This window comes from Haemorhous mexicanus, chromosome 1, assembly GCF_027477595.1.
Source record: "Haemorhous mexicanus isolate bHaeMex1 chromosome 1, bHaeMex1.pri, whole genome shotgun sequence".
NCBI classification, from domain to species: Eukaryota; Metazoa; Chordata; class Aves; order Passeriformes; family Fringillidae; genus Haemorhous; species Haemorhous mexicanus.
In genome coordinates this window covers 69,375,597-69,399,711 of record NC_082341.1, presented here as the reverse complement: position 1 = coordinate 69,399,711, position 24,115 = coordinate 69,375,597, and the positions used below count along the sequence as shown (strand labels likewise).

Sequence of the window (24,115 nt, the reverse complement as noted above, 5' to 3'; positions counted from 1 at the left end):
GTCATGGATTCAAGTGGTTGTATTGGAACATCTAGGGTTTTTTTGGTGTTATGTATTTAAGTATCCAAGTGCCACCAGGAAGATGCCTCTTTGGTATTTTTATCTTGTTTCTAAATGCATACATCAATATTTGTTTGCACTACAGATAACTTATTGCACTATAGATCTGGCAAATTCTCTGCAGTCCAGATTTCCAAATGTAGTTTCCTTTGTAGTGATGTAGCAATATGTACAGTTGTCAGCTGGGGAAACAAAATGTTAAAGCACATGGATTTTCCTTCCCCTCTCTCATCCCTTGATTCAGTATTCATTTATTTGCATGGGTGGAACATCTCAGAACTGATTAAGACTTCATGGATTCCCACATAACTTTAGTCCCCATATCAAAGAGTGTACAGCCTACAAAGAAACAGTAAGATGGGTGGGGGAAAAGAACATTGCTTACAAGCAAAAGGGCAGGAGTGATGGTTACAGACTATTTCTGCGTGGAAAGGAAGAAGTCTTGTTTCCCTGGTTATTACCATTAATTTTCCAAGCAGTGTGTTATAGGTGGAATGAAAGGGTGATTTTGATGACAGTAAGAAAGATAACATAGTCCTGCGCAACAGGAGCAACACCTGCTTGCAGCGTTACCTTCTCTGTATCGTTTTGCTCCTATTAAACACTTGGATGAAAAGAGAGGGAATGCAGTTTTGTGATTCTATATTTATTTAACTTACAGTTGATTGGAACTGGGGAGAGTTAGCAAGACAGATATAAAATGAGAAGAGGAGAACACAAAGAGATACTGGCCTTGGGCACTGAATAAATCACACATCTGACTCATCTGACCAGAGGTGTTGTGAGCCATGTTTGCCAGGTCGGGTCATTACTCTGCCTGATGTAGGGAAGGCAGGGCCATGCTGAGTTGCAACTGATGCCACTGACAGTATCCAAGGGTGACTTCCAGTGGTGGAACTCTGGGATGGTCAGTCACTTGTGTCTGGGTGGCTTGCTGAAGGACTGCTTGTGTGGTTTATTTGAGTTTTTGCTCACTGGGCATCTCTTATGCTCTCCTAGAAGCAGGAAAGGGAGGCTTCCCCTGAAACTTGACTCCAGGCCTATAAGAGATTGATGTAGTCACCTTTGCTTATACAGGTTTCCCCATATAGAAATTCTTAGCATGCTTTTGTAGCAAATTTATAGCCAGATTGCCAGACTCAGTGACTTGCCCAAAAGAAGTAGAGATCAGTACCTTCTGATGAGAAGATAGTTTGGTTTTAATTTTTTCTCTTAACAAGATGATGCCTGAAGTTACTGGCATGGAGTGCTGTATTTACTGACCCACTAAGAAGGATCTAAGTTCATGCAAGGAAAATCTTGATATTAAAAGTCTTTTTGTCTGATGGGTGCCTGTAGGTTCTGTTTAGCTCCTTCTTGTGCAGGGCTGCCCTGCAGCAGCAGAAGGCTGTTCCCAAGCTTGGTATCTCTGCAATGAGTGACCCCCGACCCATGACAAGCAAAATCCTGAGCACACTGAAACATGCTGGTTCTGCTAAAGGAGAGTTGTGGTTGGCAGACTGTGCCTTCTGGTCTTTTTCAGTGAATAACCTTCCTTGTTGCTATAACTGACTGTAATATTGGATCTTGTTGCTGAAGGAAGGCATGAATGTGCAAGTAGGCAGATGAGGATAAATGCAAAGTGAAATCAAATTTTTTATCTGATGCTATGATGTACTCGCAAGGAAGATGTTCATTTTGCCCACCAGTACCTCCTTCTGAAACAGGTATTTCTGGTCTAAGATGGTGTGAAGTAAATTTCTTTTTCAAGCATCTCAAACTTAGCTGTAGCATCATGTCCAATGGTCTGTCAGTGCTGTGGCTGAATCCGTCTCACATCTCATTCAAAACTGCTTCTGCCTCGGGATTCCAGAGCTAGGACCTGTTTGCCAGATCCTGCCTCATGTGTAACTCCTGCAGGCCACCTCTGTGGTGGTGCCATGTCTGTTCTTCTGTACCAGCTAGATGATACTACAAGTCTGTCTTTCTCCTCTTTTGTGTGCAGTTCTTTTATTGCTCTCTATTATTGTGCTACAATATCTAAGTAGTGACAGATGTATGTCCAGACCAGCAAAAAAACAAGAACCGAAAAATTTCTCACATGCCCCTGGTAGCCAGTGGCGTGATATCCCTGGATCATTGCACAGCATGGGGTCAGAGAGAGGAGTTAGAGGTTCAGCAGAAACTTGTGATGTGCTGGTAAAGAATCAGTGCAACTTGTGAAGGTCATGCAGGATTTATTGCACTTACACCAAATATGCTTAGCTTATAGGAGATGAGCAAGGAAGAAGTTGGTCTGCTGGTATCTGAATGGTGGGAAAAATGTGTAGGCTTATGCCATGTCCATCCTCTCTTCTCTTTCCCCCCCTGCCATATTCTGGCTCTTATTTAGCTGTCCATACTATTTTTAAATCCAGACTTTTAAAAGACCTTTTAGGGGAAAAAGTTCAATGGAATGGTTTTGTCCAGGGAAATACTGTGCCATGGGAGTACTTACTGCTGTTCCTTCACAGAATGAAATTTCTGATCTGTCTTTCAACCTCAAAGCAGCCACATCATTAGGCATTCAGCTGAGTAGAGGAGGGAAGAAGACAAGTTTTGGTTGTTTTTTTTTTGGTTAGAAAATGATTACCAATGCTGTTACACTCTCAAGTGCTGACCATCTCCATCAAAAGTATTTTTTCACCACCTTCATTTTACCAAGGGAGAAAAAAAACTCCAGAGCTCTTACTTGATGCTCTTTTGCATTACAGTAAAACTACTGTGCAACAGATGAACTTTTTGTGGTGCGAGTGAGAATGCTGTTTCCTGCACATCTCTTCCTTGAGTTACTGTAGCTGTGCTGGGGTGTTGCATGTACTCTTCACTTGTGAAATCGATGCTGGCCTTCCTGACTCCCACAATATGTGCAACACTTCATTTGTAAATGAGTCATAGCCTCTCACATGAAGTCCAATTTCTTTTTGTTGTGCTCTTTGGCTCCTCATCAACAAGTTAAGTTGAATGGGCACAGCAGACTGGGGTGGTGTGGGAAGGTTCTCTTGTGCAATACTAAGAAAAAGAGGTTAAAACCTGCTTCCCTTTCTGACCAGTGTTACTCTTGGCCAGGATTTTCAATAAGGAACCTTGAGCCCAGGGTATCTCAGAAAACTCTCTTACTGGCTGCCAGGCTGTTCAGCCTGTACCTGGGCCTTCTATGGGGACAGTCACATTTGGAGAGAGCAGAGGTCTCTGGAGAGTGCTCAATGTCCAGAACAAAAAACTGATTTTCTCATTCTTCCTGATGTGCTGTCAGACTGTCTGCTGCCATATCAGTGCTGCTCCTACAATTTGTGGAGGGTTGATGCAATCTGATATAAGAACTGGAAGATCTGTTAGTGCCTGATATCAGCATCAGGAATTGCTCTGGAGAAGAAGACCTGGAGATGATGCTGAGATTTTTAGAGTTTTGTTTTTGGCCAGTATTGGAAAGGGCAGGTCTTCTTGGAAATAGCAAGCCTCCTAGAATCACAAGCTCATTAGAAATTTGGGAGCATTGTTTTCTTGGGGCTTTCTAAGAATCTGGAAGAAAGAGTTAGATCATGGTAGTTTTGAGTTCAACATTCCTGTAACTGGCACTGTAATGATCAGTACATAAGAAAATCTGCAATTTAGGATACGCCTTATCCTCACCCTTCTTTGCTAGAGAGACAGACCCTGTGGCTTTCTCTCAGTCACAGTGAACTAAAGTTGAATGCTCATATCTCCATCAGGAACATAAACTATATGGAGGGGAAGAGGGTGTATAAAGAATTTCTGTACTGTGTAAGAGCTGGGGATTTCCAGTGTACTGTCTCCACTCAGAAGATTGCAACTACTACAGACTTTCCAAAGGTTTTCCATCTGTACTGTCATAGTAACTCCCTAGGGAGTTTATCTGTGAATAATCCCAACTCTGAGGAGCCCTTTTGGGTCTAGACCCTGACACCAAATAGGAGGTTTCAGTCTGTTACTCCATCTCTACCACTGCTTCTCCCCAAAATGCAGACAGAGGAGTTAGGGTGCTGCTGTGGTTGTAGTGGTGGTTTGTGAGCATTAGGAAGGGACCTTGAAGTAGAGAAAAAAAATTTCCTTGACTTACTGTGTTGCATTCAAATAGAATGTGCATCAGCCTTCAGTGGGAAGGGCGATGCCTCCACTTTGCTCCAAAAGTGTTTCCTTTGGGGGTAGGATACTTTGCCAGCAGTTCCTTTTCCATTTCTGTCATTAAGGATAGTTCATGCCTATCACTTTAAAGTCACATTTTCCTCCCTGCCAAAGACATGCTCTCCATGCAAGTAGAAAATGTTAATGGGATATAAATGCCAAAAGGGAGGCGAGAAATGACCTTCCTGCCAGTTTCCAGTGGGAAGCTATTAAAGGCTCTGTGGCAAGTCTGAAAAGAGTAAAGGGATAACACATGTGTTTCAGCCACAGCTCCTCCAGTTTGGTAAATGAAGGAGCATGGTCCATGGCTGGTTTTCTCCATACTGTCCATATAAGTCCAGTAATGCAAACTAACTGAGGTATTTAATTTGAAACTAAAATGTAGAAAGTATCTATCTTCTTTCTCTTCTTCCATTCCTTGCCCCATATGTGACAAAATTATTCAGAATGGCTTTTTATTTACATCCTGCTTAGGTACTTCTGGGCTGTTTATGTACCATCTCTCAGGAGCAGGTCTCAAAGTTTGGGGATTTTTTTTTTTTTTTTGGCACATGTGAAACACCACATGCAACAACCACATGCAGAAGTCTTTGAAACTCAGATTGGAAGATCTGGATCGCAGAAGCTATGCTTTGAAGCATTCTTACAAAGGGTCCTATCAAAGAAGGTATTTCTTCTTTTAATTAAGGAGGCACTTTCATTTCTCAATCTTACTTTCAGTACTAGATAGTTTTCCCAAACTTCTGATTTTAATACACTGTGGAGAGATAAACAGCTGTCTTTTTAATCAAGGTATGGTAATATTCTGATGTTCAAGTCTTTCTGAAACAACAGTTTATATGTGCACCTGTGTGTTGCTGACTGAGTTTCTTGAGAAAGACAGAAAATGCACATGCTGGAGGGTAATCTGAATTTTGACATTTTAACCAGCCATCTTTGCTGGCACATGAAGAGCGTGCAAGTCTGGAAGATTGTAATGTACTGCTCAGAAAATGAATGTTGGATCATGATAAAGGCATAGGGGTTGGGATGCATACACTTCAAAGGTTTCTCTGCTCCCTTTAACAAGAGTCTGTGTGTCATGGGCAGGCTTGCACACAGGCCACCTGTGACTCTGCAAATGTCCAATAGGCAGTGTCCTCAAGATCTGGCTGAATCCTTCCTCTCCCTGCATTCCACCTGTGAATCGCTCCCATGTTATTTATGGCATTGGCCTGCTTCCAGTACGTTGTGTGTGCTTTGTGGGGTGCAGCACAGTAACAATGCCCAACCTCCAAGTACAAATAGGATCTCTGTAGGCCAGCACGTGCAGGCTGGCATTTGCTTAAGATGGAAGTTTTGGAGGCAGAACATAGCCAAATGTGATGAAGACCTTTTTTCTTTCCCAGAAGAGGAGAGGAACTGCCTTATTACAACATGGTTGGCTTTCTGGTGGTTTGCAAATGGAAATTTGGTGTAGCTTTGAAAAACTGAACATACAAGGTCTTGATGCTGAAAACAAATAGCCAAGGATCTCGCCACACAGAAAATGATTGACACTTCACATGTGAAAAGGCTGTCTCTCATTGTCTTGCACAAAAGAAATGTCTCTTTGGTCATCTCCTAAGGAGCTTTTATTTCAATGTAGAAATGGGTAAGCAATGCTTTTAAACTGGCTGTACTACAGGCTGTTAAATCCATTCCTTATATGTAGGGGGATGATTTAACCACTGTCAGCATGCTAGTGAAAGATAAACTTCAGCAAATGCAAGTGCCCTAATTCTTCAGCAGGGATAATGAACACAAAGGACTACCTTCTGCTTCTAGTAACTGATGACTGTAGTTGTGGGATGCAGGTGAGATGTGATAGCTGTTTTGGCTTTCTTTGCAGTTAAGAATGTTTGTTACATTTTTTGCTACTACGTTTTGTAAATAAGGATGGAGAAACAGGTGGAGGGAAGCTCTTTGGCCTCTCCTGTCAGCAGATAATACCCTGAATATGTGTTTGGTACTCTGCTGGGACCCCCATGTTTTGAAGAAGGTTACGTTAGAAAGAGAGAAGGAAAGCCTTTTCAACAACAATATGGCAGTAAGAGGAGAGTCTGTTTCTCTTGTGTCTTTGATGTGAATTAGAAGTCTACAGTATTTTTAATTGTTCCAGGAAGAAACTTTTGTCCGTCTCACTGTCGCTGAGTAGATTTACTTCTGGAAAGACTATATATAAATTTTTATTTAATTAACATGGCTCACAAATAGGGTGCTCAAAAAAAACCCTCCACCAGTATCTTCAGCAATAAAAGACTGGATGACCTCCTGTGCCACAGAACCTCTGTGAGCCCTCAGAACTGAAAGGAGATGCCACGATTTCAGATGTGTTTCTTGCTGCTTGTAGGCTTGGACAGTATCCCCCTTCAGTTATCATTAAAGAACAGCAAAGGAAGTTAACACAAAAACATGAATGCTGAGATCTGATTAGAATCAAGCGAAGCAAGGAAGTGCAGAGTTAAGATTTATATGCAGACCTTAATTAGCTCCATTGTTCTTGAGAACCTAAGCTACACAATGAGGAACATTATACTTGCATCTCCAGAGCTCCTCAGTACCTAAACATAAGACTTCAGTGTGCTTTTCAGTCCTAGATTTTCTCTGTGCGTTGCCTTTCTCTGTGTGTGCCTCTGCACAAGTCTAATCTTGTGCATTGTAAGGCTGTGGGTTCTTATGTTTTGGTTTTCTCCAAGGCAAAAAAAGGGGACAGTCTTAATGAGTTTAGGTTTCTGGTGTGATTTGTGTCGAGGAGAAGGTGGTCTGACGTGGCAGGGTAATGCCACCCTGCTCACGGGCAGTAACATGAATCTCCCATAGAACAGAGCGTATTGAGCGTGGCTTAGTGCTGCTTTGTTACCCGTGTCACAGTTCAAATAAGCACAAGCCACTTGACAGATTAGACTCTAGTCTCAGAGCACATGGCAGTGCAAGACCTTGATCTTTCCACATAAGTACCCTTTCAGGAATATCACCTCCTCTGAAGGTCTAGTATTCTCAGGGATGTTTCTTCCCCTTCTCACCTTGAAGAGCTACAAAATAAATACAAGCCTTAACTTAGCAAGCACTAGAAAATCCAGGTGATCTTTGTGAGGAGTTGAGGTGCTTTTAGTCTTCTGCTATAAACCTGACATGTGATTCTTGTGGACATGTTAACTCTCAAGGTTAACAAATAATGTGTTGTTTTGTTCGCTTTTTGGTTGGTGGTTTGTCTTGTAGCTGGTACTTTGGTTGGCTGATTCTCTGTAGAAAATGCCGGTGGTGAGAAAGTTTCCTGAGAGATTTTGTATGTTAAGGTAATCTTTGTTCAGCCTGTTGTGCATGCATATCAGAAATACTTGCATCACTTCTCTTATGAACATGTATTCCCTGTCCTCCTATCCCCTGAAAAGATTCCTGGGCAGAGTACCCACGAGAATGAGGAAAAAGTCTATCACAAACTGCATTTGTGGTTGCTGTTATTCCACCTTTTATGTATGTCTTCCAGCTTTACGTTTTTTCCCCCCAGTATCTAACCTGCTCAACCTGTTCTAGTTCAGCATGCTGGAACCAGTAAACAGCAGAACATACCCCCTCTCAGGGTCAGCAAGTTTTTTCCTCTTTTCTTTCCTCTCCTCGTTTAAAAATAGGCTGTTCCATAACAGTAGATTGACAGCATTGGGGGAAGCTTCGGTAGCTGTTAAAAAGAATAAATTAAAAAAGCAAGGGGAATCTTGTCATTTGGACTTAGCCAGATCCTTTCACTCAGGTTGTTGAGCCTTGATGCTCCTTTGCACGATGTACACAGCTTGGGCAGACAGTCTTTAAAGTAGTAGTGCCATTATACAACTGCTAAATAGCACACAATATGCAAATACTGCTTTCTATATCTTGAGGGTATCTATAGATATGCCGAGTTCTTCAGACTGGTCTCTTAGCTGAAGTTTGCTAAACACTCTAAGTGATTTTTTTTGTAAATCCTCAGAGTCAGCTTTCCAGTGCTGATTCATGTGGAAAGATATCTTTAAACAGAGAAGGTATTCAACTTCTGTGTGGCTCGTTTTTTACACCAAGACACTTCAGTGGTATATTTTTTGACAATTTCAGACAGAGGGGAGAGAGAGTAAGGCGACAATTGTTCATGGACTGTATGAATTCCGCTTGAGGGCTAAAGTTCTCAAACTCCTTTAAAGTAGCCCAGGTCATGCAGGGACTTTAATTTCCAGTTTGACTAAACAGACAAGTAACAAGATGTGAAACTTCTTCCTAGTGCTTCTCTCCTTAGCCAAGGAAACACTCTAAGGAAGGAGGACCACATGTTCAGGAACAGGAGAGGAAATGGGCTGAGCACGTGAAACTGCTTTTGCTAGGATGCCATCCTCAGCTCTGGGAAGTTTGCAGTTTGTGTGTGTGCAGTGATAACCTTTTACTTCCTTGCCCCTTGAGATACTTGGTGGCTGCTGATAGCGGGGTAATGTGGAGAACCTGCTTTTAAGGAAGATGTTCTTCCCTTATCTCGTGCAGCTTCCTTGCGTGCGTGCATCTGTTGTGTGTGCGTTTGTGTGTGTGTGTGTCGGGGAGAGATACCCTGCTCCATCTGCACAGCGTCCCCAGCAGTGCTGGGGCCGTCTGTGTTTTCCTCCTTGAGCTGTGTGACGCAGCAAGTTGTTCTGTGCTGTGCCATCAGGATTGCTCAACAGTGGAGTGTGAGAGGGAACCAACAGCAAGAGGGCTTGCCTGGTTCTGGGAAGTAGCTGTTTGCTTGGTTAAGAAAAGGGTGTGGTTCTTGATGGGAGGCAGGACATACCTAGGACTTTTTTGACTGTATTTGCTCTTTAGGATAAATCTTTTCCCTGTTGTGATATACTTTCTCTGATTTTCTCTTTCCCTCTCTCTCCTTTTTTCCCCCTGTTACTAAAATTTAAAATGGCCTTAATTATCCTTACCTCCTAATAACACTTACTTTCTTTAAACATAAAGTTTCCTGAAAAATCAGCAGTGAAGTAACCAAATAGGGTTATAGAGTCTGGTAACTAAAGGACATGCCTGAAAACCACAAATCTCCAAAAAGATTGAAGGAAACAGTTCAGAATGGCCCAGGCCAGATTTTTTGTACATTTAAAAAATATTACTTCTGCTTGATTTTACTGTTCTTAATACACTTTTTTTTCTGCAAGCTTAAAGAAGTGGCCTGAGAAGGATCTTGTTTAATAAAGGAGTATCTTGTCCTGTATAAGTTACTTACAGCTTGGAAGTCTCCTTGTAGTATTTGGCATTGTTAATTTAGGTCTGCTCTGAACATAATGTGAACTGTGTGTGACAGCTTGGTGAAGAGGTACTGGGAAACTCACACTGCATTTCCTTCTCTTTTGCCCTCCCTGGGCAAAAGAGAAGGAAATGCAGTGGGCCAGGGTTGATGCAAACTGCTTTCTTCTGCAGTCCTTTGGGAAGCTTTGCTTTGGAGGCATGGTTTGAATCACTTCCCTGTCACAGCATCATCAGGCAAATATTTGTCTCCCTTTTTTTCCTTTGAGGTGTTCTGACAACGTCGCTGTTAGGGAATAGGAGTAACTTTGAGCCAAGCTGGGAATGCAGTTGTATCAATTTCAGCCTGTTTGAACTTGCTGAGTCTGTGTAGCAAGTAGTTGCTTAAATGTGAATACAGAATAATTATTCAGAAGTGGTACCCCCCCCCCCAACTTGGATTTGTAGATCATTATCTTTCCTCTCATGCTTACAACTTGCCTTTACTCACAGCAAAGCAAATTTTTTTCTCTAGGATAAAAATATAGAATGCTCTGTGTGCATGTGTGTGTATCATATATCCTTAGGTATCATGTATTGGCAGCTGCGTGGCACTGGCTAACTTTGTAGACTGCCTCAGCAGCACTGAAAAGAGATTTGAAATCTGTCATTTGAATTTAACCACCCGCAGCTTTTTCAGTCTTAGTGCACCCAGCTAGCCTTGGTGGATCTGAATAACAGCACTTCTGTCATCCCAGCAGTGCCTTCTGCTGGGAGAACCTGTGAGCCGGGGAGGATGCTGAGGCCACATCCGTGTGGCACCTGGGGGATGCCGAGGGGGCGGCCACACCCGCGTGCCACCACATGCTGCTGTGTGGAGAGGCTCCCAGGGCCACCTTAGCCTTGGTGCACAGCGCCAACAAGCGCTGGAGACTCCATGAGGATGATGAGGTGTGCTGCCATGCGGGCAGGATGGCGCTGCCTGGCTACATGGGGAGTGCTGGCAGGGGCATCTCTTGCTGGACGTGCTTGCAGACTTGTGGCTGAAATGAGTCAGGACATCCCAATCTGATCCTTCCTGGGACCTGTTTGCCCCACCCTACCCTTTTCCTGCAGGCACTGCAATGACTTTCCTACCAGCGTAGCCATAGAGGCCTCCACTGCTCAGCTTCCTTTGGTTTGTCCCATGCTAGAGTTCAGCACTGGTTACCTCTAGAGTATATGGGGTGCTTGGAATTTCTTTTGAAATTGCTCCGCAGTTGTAAGAGGGAGTTTCCCGTGTGATTGGGATTTTGGTATTTGTCTCGTGACTTGCTGTGAAGTGTATGTGTGTCTGAGGGCTTTTTGGGCCATTTTTGGGGTTTTTTGAGGATACAAATATTAAGCCAAAAAGAGAAGACAAACAGAAACTTGTCCTAGTACAGATCATGTCTGATTTACAAAACTACCTGCATCTTTTTGGTTCCTGTAATCACAACTGGTGAGGGCTGAGTAGATTGCTCTCTTAAGTGGGTGATGTTGGTAATTAACACTGGAAATACATTGTCAATACAGATTCTCTACATGTTTTAACAAACAAACAACTGACTAAACTCTTTAACCCAAGGGCATGATGTTACTGCACTTTTGACTTAGGTTTCAGTCATATTCACGAGACTCTTAAGGAGGGACTTAGCAGCAGGGTATTAAATGATTGTTCCTAAAAATACTGCTGCTTCACTTTCTCTTTGTTTAGGATTTACTTCCTGTAGGCATCAAATGGCAGGAGCTTTGAAGAGACATTCCCTGTGTTTTCCTACATTTCCAGACAACTTGGGCTAAAGTATAATTTTTTAAGAAGAATGAAACAAAAACAGTGACAAAGATAACATAACATAACAACATCTGAAAGGAGTGTAATTTTAAAGGCTGTCTTCTCTTTCTTTGAGACATTTTCCATTTCATGGGGCTTGAAGTGCCCTATGGTTCATCATGGTCCAAATTTCAACCTGTCTTGGATGCATCCTGCACTCCTGTTCATTCTGATACCATGGCACTATGTCAAAGCTTTAACGAAGCAGACTGTTTTTTTCTAAACAGAGATGTTTGGTCGTGTTCTAAAGGATAGACTTTTTTTTTTTTTTAATATTGAAAAGGGGGTTTATGATTCTTTAGAGTTTGTTTACTGTTATTTGGGAGGAGCCGTGTAAGTGAAAGATCTTGAGACACAAAACAGTGAAAGATATAAAGCAGTTGAATCAGCTGAATTGTACTGACCAGTGCAAGCCTTCTCAGACCAGCTTGAGAACTTGAGTAATTCTTTTTGTTGTAAAGGGAAAAACAAATTGTATTGTAAATAAGGTGATGGATGGAAAGCACTGATTTTTATTCTTTGCCTTTGATTTGAATGATTGGATGTGTGGCTTTCTTGTCTTTAGATAAGCATCAGATGTATCAGCAGATTTTCCACTTGGTTTTGGTACTAAACTGCCTAGAAATCACAAGGGAGATGAGGAATAATCATGTGCAATACAGTAGAGTATAGGGTACATCTAGTGGTAAAGTGGAGAAACTTATAATAATATGTGGGATATGAAGCCAGAACCTGAACTTGATACTGTCAGATGATCTCTCTGGACTGATAATGCCCAGATTCATTGGCCTCCCCACCGCGTTTCCACAGACGTGAGGGAGGAGGAGGGTGTTTATACATACACTGGATTCTGTGCTCAAGAATTAATCTTGATTTAGATGCTGGGACTTTCCCAACCAGGCCTCAGTGAAATTGCTTGCTGCTCCCCCTCTGGACATGCTGCTCCTTCTAATCAGACCTACCTGGCATAAACCTCTCTTGACTGAAAGCCAGCAGTGCTTGTGCTGCCACAGTTCTAAGGGAGAGGCTTAACCCTGAACCCTGCTCAGGGGCTGCAAATGCACCCTTTTGTTCCATACCTTCCTCTAGGCTGGGCCTCCAAGCCAGACAGGCCTTTTTACTTGGGACCTAAAGCACATCAGGAGGCATGGAAACTCAAGGTGCAGCTAGAGTGTACTTTTTTTCTCCCCAGAATTAAGAGATGAGGGATTCCCACGCATGCTGAGTGATGATTTCTATCCAAGAGCCAAAGTGGTGCTGATCAGGTTATCTGCATGCAAAGCAGAAGCTCCTGGTTTTGTTCATAATTCAGTGGGACCCAGAGCCAGGAGCAGCTGCATCTTGCATTTGCCTCCTTCAGGATGCTTTGGCTGCTGATTCTAGCCTTGAGCCAGCCAGTCAAAACCTGCCCACGTTCTGGTTTTGGCACTGAAACTGTAGGCAGCCCTGTTTTGAGACCTCCAGAAAGCTTATACAATCAATATGCAAATCCCCTTGGCATTATGAAAATACATCAGTCCCTTTTTAGAGATCTGGTAAAAACTAGGATGTGACCAGCAGGAGCTGCATGTCCCACATGCTCCCCTGCCCTTCCCATGAGTCACCTCCCACAGACACTGTTCCAACACCATCACAAGAGAAAAAGGAAAAAAGCACTTGAGTTCTGCATTTGCCTATTACTACAGAAGTCTCTTCTTCAATGTAAAGTAACAAAATATTCACTTGCTGCTGTGTTAGTGGAATAGTCACTCTGCTGAAATCATGCTCTGCATTGCAGTGTGGGGCTGGAAACTTTTTCTGCCCATTTGTCTTAAGAAAAAAAAAAACAGGAAAAAAAGCCAGGGGAATTCTTGTGTGCTATCATCTTAGTCATCCTGCTCATGTGACACTGAGAGGGGAGAGGAAAGCTGTGGCAGAAGAGGGGAAGCAGAAGGAGATCCTCAGTGGGAGGATGGAATGAAAGGCAGTCAAGAACTTAAAAAAATGTGATTTTGTTGGGAGGTCTGACTGGCACACAGTCCTAGCACAGTTGGATCCTCTTGGCTCACCTGTGGAATTCTTTATGTGAGGGGGAAGGAAGAGTTTATGAGGAGAGCTTTTTCTCATACAGCTGTCTTGCATAAAGCATAGTGTATAGCAAGGTATTTCACGTTTTTTGCATAGTAGTTCTTAAACATTAAGAGTTTAGTTCAGAGGTGGATCAGACCGTGTTTGGAAAAGACTTAGTTTCCTCTTTTCATTTTGTATTTATTTTTTGCAAATTTTTCTGGTTCTTTCTCTGGTCTAATTTTAAATAGAGTTCTACCACTTTCTTTGAGAGGTTAATCAAGGCTAGCTAGCACTTAGTGCAAATGAGTCCTCCCTAATATTAAGCTCAAGTGTTTATCTCCTTCCTGTCATCCTGTGTATCATGGTTGGATTTTAGTGTTCTACCCTCACCACTGTCCCAAGTGCATGTGTACTTGCATGCATGCTGGGCTGACTGTGAGATGCAGATTTCAGGGCTCTGTACCTTCCTGAACTTGTCTGCTGTACTTTTGTTGCTCTGTAGAATGGCTCAGAGCCACAATTCATTGATTTAATGTAGAAAAAAATTCAAGTTTCATCTGCTGGGATTCTGGGCTGCAGTAGTGGTCATTTTAAAGCTGCTGGCACTTGTATCTGCAACTGAATATAAGCATTTCTGTACGTGTCCTTACTTTGCCCTTCTTTTTTTCTGAACTACATTCTCACTTAAAGTGTTGAGTGTTTGTCTTTATTTTTTTGGAACTGATGAATGTCATATCATTTTTCTCTATCACTGTAAGATGCTGAAAGCCAGCCTGACTTATGAGCCTGTCTTTTACATTCTAAGTATGCCAGTGTTGTCAGGCCAAAATATGTTGTTATAGTCACAAAGGGAAAATAACTTCTAAACACAGCTTTGTTCCTGTTCATCTTGTATCTTGGCAGGCTAAACAGTGAGGTTGAATATTTTCAGTGTTACATGTAAGATCTAATCAAGGCAAACTCCTCTAAAGGAGTAAGGCACACAAATGCTTCCCCCCCCCCCCCCCCCTTAATTATGGTTAGGAAATTTTTTAAGTAGAAGAAGCCTCAGTGAAGGGAGTGTTTTAAAGAAAGGTTGTGGATGTGGATGTGACTTGGCATCTGCTGAAGTTCAGCCCATGTTGGGTGATAAATGTTGTCTCGAGGCAGAATGACATCCATGTTGCAAAGTAAAAGAGAGAGATGAAGATTGTGTCTATCCTTTGTACTTCTTGGCTTTATCTTCCCTCTTATCTTGGGCTGTAGCTCTAGTAATCTTTTTCCTCTCCACCCTCAACTTGATGCAGTGAAACTTGCTTAACCTGCCAAAGGAACAACCTGCTGCCTGTAACATGGGCAGGTTGCGACTTTCCTTGAGAACTCTGGAACCTGCTGCTTTGGTTTCAGAATTTTCCTTTTTTTCCTTAATGATCCCATGCATAGAGCTATCACAGCAGCTGTGATGTTTGACCTACACAGTAAAAGTCAAAGGTGCAGTCAGGGTGTCTTCCTGTTTATAGCTCAATAGCTTAGGCTGCTTCCTTTCAAATATGCAAAACTAAAACATGAAGGGGATCACCACATTCCTTGGTGTGGTATGGATTTCTGCTGTGGCTTTTAGGACATGGCAAAAGCACACATGTTGCAGGAATGAGAACTGCAAGCAGTTGGGGCAGCCAGTGACTGACACCAGACTTAGCAAAGCCCCCATCACCGTGGTGCTGTACCCATGTTAGCAAGCCCTGCCTGATTGGCAAACTTCACACTTCAAGCATAGCTAAACTGCTTTTGGGACTTGCAGGAGCCAGTGTGTTTGCATGCAATAGGTCATGCCAGGCAGATGTGCTAGGTTGGGCTGGCACTAACCTGGAGGTCCCAAGGGTTTTTCCTGTTGGTGTGCTGTGGATGTGCCATTGCATCCCTCTCAAGTAGGAGCCAGCTCCATCAAAACAAGCCAAGTTCAACAGGTGGACAAGCAGCAGGAGGAAAGAACTTAGCCCTAAGGAAGCTGTTTTGCATAGGTAGCTGCTAAACAGGAGTTGTACATACTTGTAATGGTTGGAAAGAGACTTTAAAATAAAATGGGAAGAAAAAGTCCCACGCCCAATGCATAGCAGTTTTCTTGTTGTTTGTTTTCAGGATGGATGTGATTTAGCTTGATTGATTTTACTCTCTAGCTATGTGAAAAGTAACTGGCCTTCAGACAAGCTGCCAGAGGGTTAAGCAGTCAGGCTGTGTGTGAGTGCTTGGGGTGCAGGCACAGTCAGGCACAGTAAAAGCCTCTCTCCTTACTTTCAAGAGATCATTGAAACTGGAAAGCAGTCTTTACCAAAAGATGAGAAGTTAGATCAGTGTCACAGGGGAAAAAAAAACCAACCAAGATTGAAGAAAACAAGGCAGTAGAGCAGTATCTATAGATGCCTTCCTGCAGATTTTGTTAAACAAGATAGCACTGTGTGGATGAATCAATTGCTTTGGTGCCTGTGGTGCCAGAGCTACCAGAGGGCCAAGGCAGGGGAGTGCACAGCACTGTATGCTGTGTCAGCACTCTGGGTTTTCTCTGGCTTCTGTCAAACCTGGAAAGAGCCAAATGCTCAAACCTTCAGCATTCCTTTTCCTCTCAAATGGGTGATTGGCAGGGAAAGAGGTCAGAGAATTTCAGCATCACTTCCATGATTCCATGTCTAATCTGCTGGGCACATCTGCATATAGATGTGACTGACAGGTGTCACCAGTGTCTGTCCACCAGTTGTGCAACCAGTGAGTGTTACTGGGGATCTGGGGAAACAACAGCTTTTTTCCTCATGGACCTGATCCTCCAAGCAGCTCCAGCCTTGATGGATGCTGAAAGCAGGCAGTAGCTGAACAGGCATTTTAATCTTGCATCAGTTCTGGTACCTGTGGTGCTTTTGGCTTAAGGCTGTTCCTGCACAACACCCTGCAGTTTGAGACAGGCTATACTTTGAGACAGTGATTTAGATGCCTTATTTTTTTTTAAAGCTTCTGAGCTTAAAAAAAAGCATTGTGTGATGAGACAGTCTTCCCAGCAGCTCCAGTGGGGTCTGCTGTGGGTCAGTTTGGTCCAGTGTGTTATCTCAAAGCATCATGCCCTTAGCTTCCAAAACTAAAACAGATTTTATATCATAACAGCAAAGCAGTTATGAGGACATGCAAGACTTGTCTGGGTTACAACATTCTCTCATGTTAGAACATATTGTGCAGTCATGTTAAATAGCACAGTCCTGAGCCGAGTTGTGGATGTGACTTCTGAAAGATTTGCCCAAGTGCCACTAACTTTGTCTCCATTGTGTTTCTTTGAAGTCAGTAGTGGACAAATGGCAGCTCCCTCCTGCACTCACGTATCTAGCTGTTAGGAGCAAAAAGTTTCCATTGTATCTAGGAGCATGCATTAGATTTTTTTTTTTTTTAATAGCAATATAAATTTGAAGTGAGGTTAAAGGCCATATCTTTAAAAAAAAAAAAAAGAAATTTGAGCTTTGAGTTGTCAGAAAAGCATGGCAGCAATACCTTCCATCTAACTGAAGGGAACTAGACAGCAATGTCTTCCTCAGGTTGCAAATACAGAAAACCAAGAGGCAAGTGGGTCAGGTAAACAGATATTAATGTACTGCTTCCTGAGTAATTCTGTTGCTTTCCCTTTCCCTGTGTTTTTGTGACAAGAAGTAGTTGTTTTCCTGGGAAAGCAGGTTTGTGAACATGCCTTGGCAGCACAGAGTTTTGCAAGCCATACCTAGTACACCAACAGTGGGACCAGATAATCCTGACTTCAAAGCTGCACTTGAAATTTGATACTGGGGTCCACCATTGTGTTAAGGATGAGAAGGAAACAAATATATTGAAGAAATGTTGCTCTGGCATTGGCATATACAGATCTATTTGAGGTACAGTCTCAAACTCTAGACAGAGAGCTGGTTGAAGATGAGGTGCTTTTTTTGCACTGAGAGAAGTGGATGCTAAGCTGCAGGCTTTTGCTTTCTAGACTGCCACAAGACAGGGAGGCTGGGTGTGTGGATTGCTGAGCGGGTTTAGGCAGAACCAGGACCTCGTGGATGATGGGGAATGGGCACGGTGCTCATGGAAATAGATGTTAGCAGGGCAAGTGTCGTGCTGTGAGTTGGGACATGGGGGAAAGCCTGTGGGCTCCCTGCTGCAGCTCCTCACAGGCCCAGGCAGTGCAAAGGGCCCATGCTGGATCATGCCCCAGCTGTTTTTCAGAAGTTCAGGCCAGTTTATGGGATCTCTGATGGCGTCCTTTAAAGGCAAACCTTAGAAGCGGTGTTGGCATTAAAATTTACATTGGACTTCCTGCCCCAGATTTGCCTGCTGATGGTGTCTTCTTGCCCCTCCTGCTCAGGCACATGAAGATTCATGAGAAGGATCCAAACAGCACAGCGAGCACCACTCCCCCCTCGCCACTGAAGCGCAGGCGATTGTCTTCGAAACGGAAGTTCAGTCACGATGCTGAGCTGGACAGAGAGGAGAGGACACCTGCAAAAAAGGTTCTTTACAGGGCATGAAGCAAAAGATGTTCCTGGTTACTTCCTAAATTGTCAGCTGTTCGGTTTGTGCAGTCAGCACAGACTTGTGACAGCTCTGTATATGAGTTGCCTTGCTTATCCTGTGTAGCCAACATCGTTGTCTGGGATTGAACATTATTTTCTAATTTCAGAGATTGAAATAATTAAATTTTTTAAATTCTTTAATGCCTAAATTTTTGAATTTGCATCTGATTTATAATTATTGTTGAGCGACAACAGGATGTACTAGTCCTTTGCTGTTGCAGCTTTTCCCTAGCTTTTTTTTTCCTCACATATATTTTGTAGTATTCTTGGAGGATGGTGATTTAAACTTAAAAAAACCCAATTTTTACTTCAAAAGCAGCAGCAGCTTAAGTCTGCTGTTGCCTAGATCTTGAGGGGAAAAACATCTACAGTACATTTCCCTTTCACAGCAGCATAATCCTACCTTACTTGAGTTGCAAGAGTGACCAGAAAATATTTATTTGAGGGCTAGACGTTTCCATTAGGGTTTTGTTTATAAAATATTTTAACACATCTCAGTAATTTGTACAAAATGTATGATGTCTGCTGAACTTAACTCTCCACTTACTGTCTCTAAATGGCAAGCTAGTAGGAGTTCCATTTAGCACAGTATCCCTCGCTCTGTGCATGCTTTTCTCCCTCTAATCAGAAGAGAAGTATAGAAAACATGCAGAAGTTTATTACTTCTCCCTGAACCACTTGACTTAGCAGTTGGCAGTATCTCAGTGGCATAAATAATTTAGGCTGACAGCTCCCCTGGCTTTCTGAAGGGGGAGGAATGCTAGTTCAGTGGTATATGAACACATGGGTTTATAAGTTCTTCAAATCACAGTTCATCATTAGAACTGATATATCTGTGACTCAGCTGCACACTTTATCTTCTACCGAGCCTCCTTTTCTGTCATGCATGTTCTTACACATGTGCCAAGGCTCTGTCACTTACCGTCTCTCTTGAGGAATGTTTTTGTATTTGCTTGCAGCAAGGTTACACATAAAGCCTGCAACTTTTTGTAAGAGAAGGACTTTGAATGGATTGCAAGTTTGTTTTGTTGCTTATGAGTTGCTCTACTGAGGTTTTTTCTTTTCCCTTTTTCTGAAGGTTCTCGAGGATGGCCATTCCGGTGAAGGGGATAAGAGGGCTGACGATGAAGTTTATCATTGTCCAGTGTGTTTCAAAGACTTTTTTTGCAAGTATGGGCTGGAGTCCCACATGGAAACACATCCAGATAATTCATTGAGGTAAGCGATAGTACCCAGAGTGTCTCTGGTCACCAGACAACCTGAAGAAGCCTGCTGTGGAGGGGCAGGAGCCCCTCAGCCCCCTGCACTCTTAACTGCCCCCCTTTGTGGTTTTGAGAAGGTTTTTAAATGGTTTGCCTCATCTTGTGTCACCAGGGTGCTGTAGGGCTTAATTTTATTATTTTTTGCAAATACAGGAAATCTTGCCAGTTAATAGCTGGAAATGTTTTTAGAAAAAATTAAAGCCCTTCTTCATCCCGTTGAAACACATCACTGTTACATAAAACTGTAAAATGCCAATATTGCAAAATTTTAACAAGATAAACTGAAGATGCTTAAAACTTGATAAAAAAACTTGATAGAAGTATTGAGGTGTCATCCTATGAGATTATTCTGTTTTTGGAGAAGGCAGCAGCTAGATAGAAAGGGTTTTTCAGTCACTGGAGTGAGTGAAGGTAGATGAGTTTCTGGTTTCAGACTTTCAACAAAATGTTTTATGCTTTTCTGCCTTTTGAGGTTAGGGAATGATGTGGATTTTGGCTTAAATGAGCTTTTCCTAACAAGGAAAAATTATTTATTAATTGTTTGGGAAGGTGCTTGAATGTTGTGTTTTGATTCACGTAATTGCCTCTGGGACTCCTGAAACTGTTTTATTTCCTGTTTTTTACCATAGAAAAATGTAGAGCCAGATACATGAAGATATAAAAGAAATATATCATGTCTAGTTGAAATGTGTAGAAAGGAGATTGTCCGTTTGCAGAAGCTTGTCAATATTTTAAACTTATTTTGGGACATTTGACTCTAATAATCTTTTTGAATGAGTGAAGAATTCAGCATCTTGAAGTATCAACACTCACTTCTAGATACAGGTTCTTAATAGAATGGCATGGAGCAGAGGCATCCCATTCCATTAAATGGGATTAATTCTATTGAATTTTCCCCTTCCTAAATTTTTGTTTAGAAAAATTTGTAAAATACATGTAAAATACTTTTTAAAGGCGTTGTTCATGTTGCAGTTACTGGGGAAAAGAGTTGAAAGCTTGGTCCATTCAGTAGTAGTTAATTAAACATACTTTGCTGTTTCTAAAGTAAATGAGGTAAATTTTTTTTATAGATCAAAGCTGAAACAGTTGTCCTCCAGTAAGAACTCTGCAACCCCTAAAAAATGGAGTCTGGAACGATTTTGCCCTACACTTCATGCTTTAGAGAAAGCAGCTGTCATAGGTCATTACCCTCATTTTGAAGCTTCTCTGAAGATAGGACCTCTTTGCAAAGTTATACTCCGTGGACCTGAGTGGAGAGGTGGATTTTCTTGCTTTGATAAGATAATGGAATAGATATCCTTCTAGCTTGGCAGCTTTGCAGTCTGCTGTGGCAAGGCAGAAAGACACAGTGGCTGTGCAGATGTGCTGTTCCTCTTTATGCAGCTCTTGCTCTAGTATTAGACTTGCTTTGGGATAATATTCTCCTGAAATGGATTTTGCTACCCTTGATTCTGTTGAGCAGCAAAGACTAGAATGTGCCCCTAAATCAAAGTCACAGTTGTCAAGCTCCGTGAATATGATTTAAGAATAGTGCTGGGATGCTTATCTTTATAGAATTGTCTAGATGATAGTAAGGGTGTTTTGTCAGGTATTTGCTTCAGCCATTTAAGACATGTCAGTGAAGACAGGACAAGGAAGATGTGGTCCTCTCTGGGCAGCTAATATATTAAGTTGCAACTTAGCCTGCCCATCTGGTTTAAACCACACCTTTTGTCCTAGTCTAGACAAGTCAAATGACACTGTCTGCCTGGCCCAGCCTGACAGAAAATCCTCTAGTAAGCAGAGCAGTTTGGACTGCTGTTAAGGTGACTCTTTCATCCCAAACGAAATGGGTTAAAATCCTTGGCCAGCAGGGGCTGTAATCTCCTGGTTCCCAGGGTTCTGCAGTACTGTTTGTAGGATTCAACAAGAGACAGAGAAAGTAGCATGCCTTTCTCAGTCCTGAGTACAAGTGATTCAAGTCCTTTTGGTGAGGCTTAAGAGTGTTTTTTTGAGTGAAAGAGCCGAAGAAAAGAGAGTATTTTGCTAGAGTAGTAGAGCAGCAGACCTGCGTTTACGGGTGTTCATGTGGCAGAGAAGCAAACTGCAGAATGTTAAAAGACTGTCATCAAATCCTGTTGTTGCCTTATTGTAGAAGACAAGGGGAAGTAACTCTTGTTAAAAGTTCAAACAAGCAAAAAAGCAGAGTAACTGTGTTGTGACAAAGGGCAGGGAGTCTAACACCCCCAGTCTCCTTTTATTGCCCATATTGTAAAAGCAGAGTCACTTGATGAGGACCTGTGAGGAAGGATGTGGATCCCAGAGTCAGATACTCTGGGTCTAGCCCAGCACAGACTGTTTTGTCATGATCAAAAATAAGTGATGCTCAATCTGCCTAGCCAGTGCCTTTCGTTGTAAAGGCACAGGTCAGACATCCAATTCCTTTTTGCTGCCTTAGCTCCTATGTAAAGGATTGCAAACAGGCTCTGAAGCAGTACAACAGTGTTCACTGTCTTGATGGTGGCACCAGCCTCCCTGCAGAGATGTATCCGTGGCCGAGGCAAGGTGCCCGGTTGGGCAGGAGCTTCTGCCTGGCTTCCCTGTGGTTCTTTAATCCCACCATTTCAGCGGTGCTGTGCAAATACAGCCTCTTGCCCCGAGAGCTGTCTGAGTCTGTCTGTCCCCACCACCCTCTGCTAAGCAGCAGAAAAGGTAAGGCTGTCTGGCGGCCCTGGGATAATGTATGTGAGCAGCTGATTTACAGGGTGGGCCATCACCCTTCCAGATACTGTCAAATGAACAACTTTAAATCACAGGGTTAGCTGTTCAAAGACAGATGAAAAGACACTCCCCATTGTCTTGCCCAGAAATGCTTTTTCATGTAAAACCCAGAGCAGTGAGCACCTCATTGTTTACTTGCAGCAGAATAAACAATTCTTAATCCACTGATTGTGTGAGAGGGGCTCCTGCTTGGGAGAGTATCTCTTGATTATGTAAAATCCTAAATCGTGCATCTTTGTCTCCTAATTATGGTAGGAACTGCCCTGGTCTTGAGAGTAATAATAGGGCCCTTTGTCCCCTTGACAATGGGCTGTGCCACTGCATCTCCTTCATGGCATTACACCCCCTGGTCAGTCTCTGTCCCTTTGAAGCTCTGTGCCCTGCACCCTAATTAAAGACATGAGCTGGCCCCCGGCAAGGTTGTTTGCAATGCCCATTAGCAGTGGGAGGTGGCCCAGGAGTGCTTTCTGACCCCCTTGGCCTCTCTACCTGGATTATTTAAAGAAGTCTGCTTCCCTGCAGCTGGGGCCTCAGGACACTGTCTATTTTGGTGAGTTTGTATCTGAGTGTTGATATAATTAGCAGAGAGCTGAAACGCTGCACAGCCAATAGGGAAAATGAGAAACCTCACAGAGCAGAGGAGTTTCTCTGGAAACTTTAGTGGCACAGAGTTGCTGTCAGACGTGAAACTCTGCCTGTAAAGGTCACCTGACAGCTCTGAGCAACGTCAGCAGTGTAAGCAGAAGAGATGTGAGGATTTCCCGGGAAGAAACCTCTCCAGATGCTATGCTGGGTTTCTCCTCTTTCCTTTGGCAAAAATGATGTAACAGGCTTAAAGTAAAATGTGTGGCTTTTTAAAAACAGTACACGAACTGTAAAATTCCTCTCTTGAATTTCACTGTAGCCAGAGCATACCCTTTTTATTTCCTCTCTTGCTCCTCCAGGAGGTTTAGTGCAGTGCGCTCTTGGTACACCAAGTGCTAAAGTATTTTTAATTTTTCCTTCCTCACAGTAGCAAAGAGACAATTATGCTGCCTCTCATGCCTAAGTATCTTCCTGTGGAGAGGAGAAGCGAGCTGGTTATGGTGTTGCAGTTACGTCCTTTCTTAGACTCATTCCAACATCATTTCTCAGCCAAGATGTGCAGTTTGAATGTGGTAAAAGGTTGCTTCCTTCCTAATGACTATCATGAGGCTTTCTGATCCCATCTGGTTCAGTGTGGCATTGCCTCCAGTTACAAGATTTGGTTTTGCTATATTTTTATAAGATACAAGAAATAAGTAGACATTGCAGTGTGAAAGTTACTCTCTGCCTATGTCACACAGCCGATCTGGTGACCAGAACCAGTTCCATGAGTAGATTCAGGGGAGATTAAGTTTTTGACCTTCTACAGAGCCTGTCCAAACAGTGATTTAATATATTAAGCTTTGTAACTTGAAAATCCTGGCCATATTTTCACAAGGACAACAAAAGCAGTTCTCTTCCCCCAGGGTTATGTGCTTCTGTAAAACCTCCAAACAAAGGACACCAAAAGCTGTTCACAGCCTACCTTGTTCTTCAAAACAGCCTGCCCAGGTTTTGCTGAAATTGTGTAGAGGTTGAACTCTGCCATGGAAAGCTATTGTTTTTGAACAGCTCCCAGGTCAGTAATAGGCACAGCAGCAAAAGAACTCAAGCCCTGGAAGGAAAAGTGTTAGGAGTCTGACCATTAGGATCTGTGGTCATCTGCCTCTAGTTTTGCTAGGGTGTCTAGTTTTGCCACTGTGAGGTCTTGTTTTTGAAAACACTTATGGGTGAAAAATGCTGTTGTTGTCTCTTGGTGTTACTTGGCTTCACCAATATGGAGGGGACAACTTAAATGCCATAGGAATGCTCTTCTGGACTCTCTGGGTAAATTGAAGATATTTGTCACATGTAGCTTGCAATTCAGGCAGTCTGGTCACCAGGTTTCCCCCTTTGCCAGCACATCCACATTCTTCAGTGTGTGGTGAGATGCTGCCAGGCACCTGGACCTATGTCCCAGTCTTTCATCATTTTAGACAATGTGCATGAGCAACTCCATTTAAGTCAAGACAAGAGGAAGTGGGTTTTGGGTGAAAAACATACCAGCTACTTAGAATATGGCATGTTCATTGCCCAGTTACTGTTCTTCAAGGCAGTTC

The 24,115-nt window shown here is 42.7% G+C and overlaps 1 protein-coding gene across 5 annotated transcripts in view; it reads left to right on the top strand.

Moving 5' to 3' along the window:
- Window positions 1–24,115, top strand: part of RREB1 (ras responsive element binding protein 1) — a 122,043-nt gene that overhangs the window by 64,858 nt on the left and 33,070 nt on the right. For all 5 annotated transcript variants that reach the window (XM_059852780.1, XM_059852791.1, XM_059852808.1 and 2 more), the window contains 2 exons: window positions 17,724–17,868; window positions 19,010–19,149. In XM_059852780.1, coding sequence (XP_059708763.1) covers window positions 17,724–17,868; window positions 19,010–19,149 — 285 coding nt within the window. The remainder of the gene's footprint in view (window positions 1–17,723; window positions 17,869–19,009; window positions 19,150–24,115) is intronic.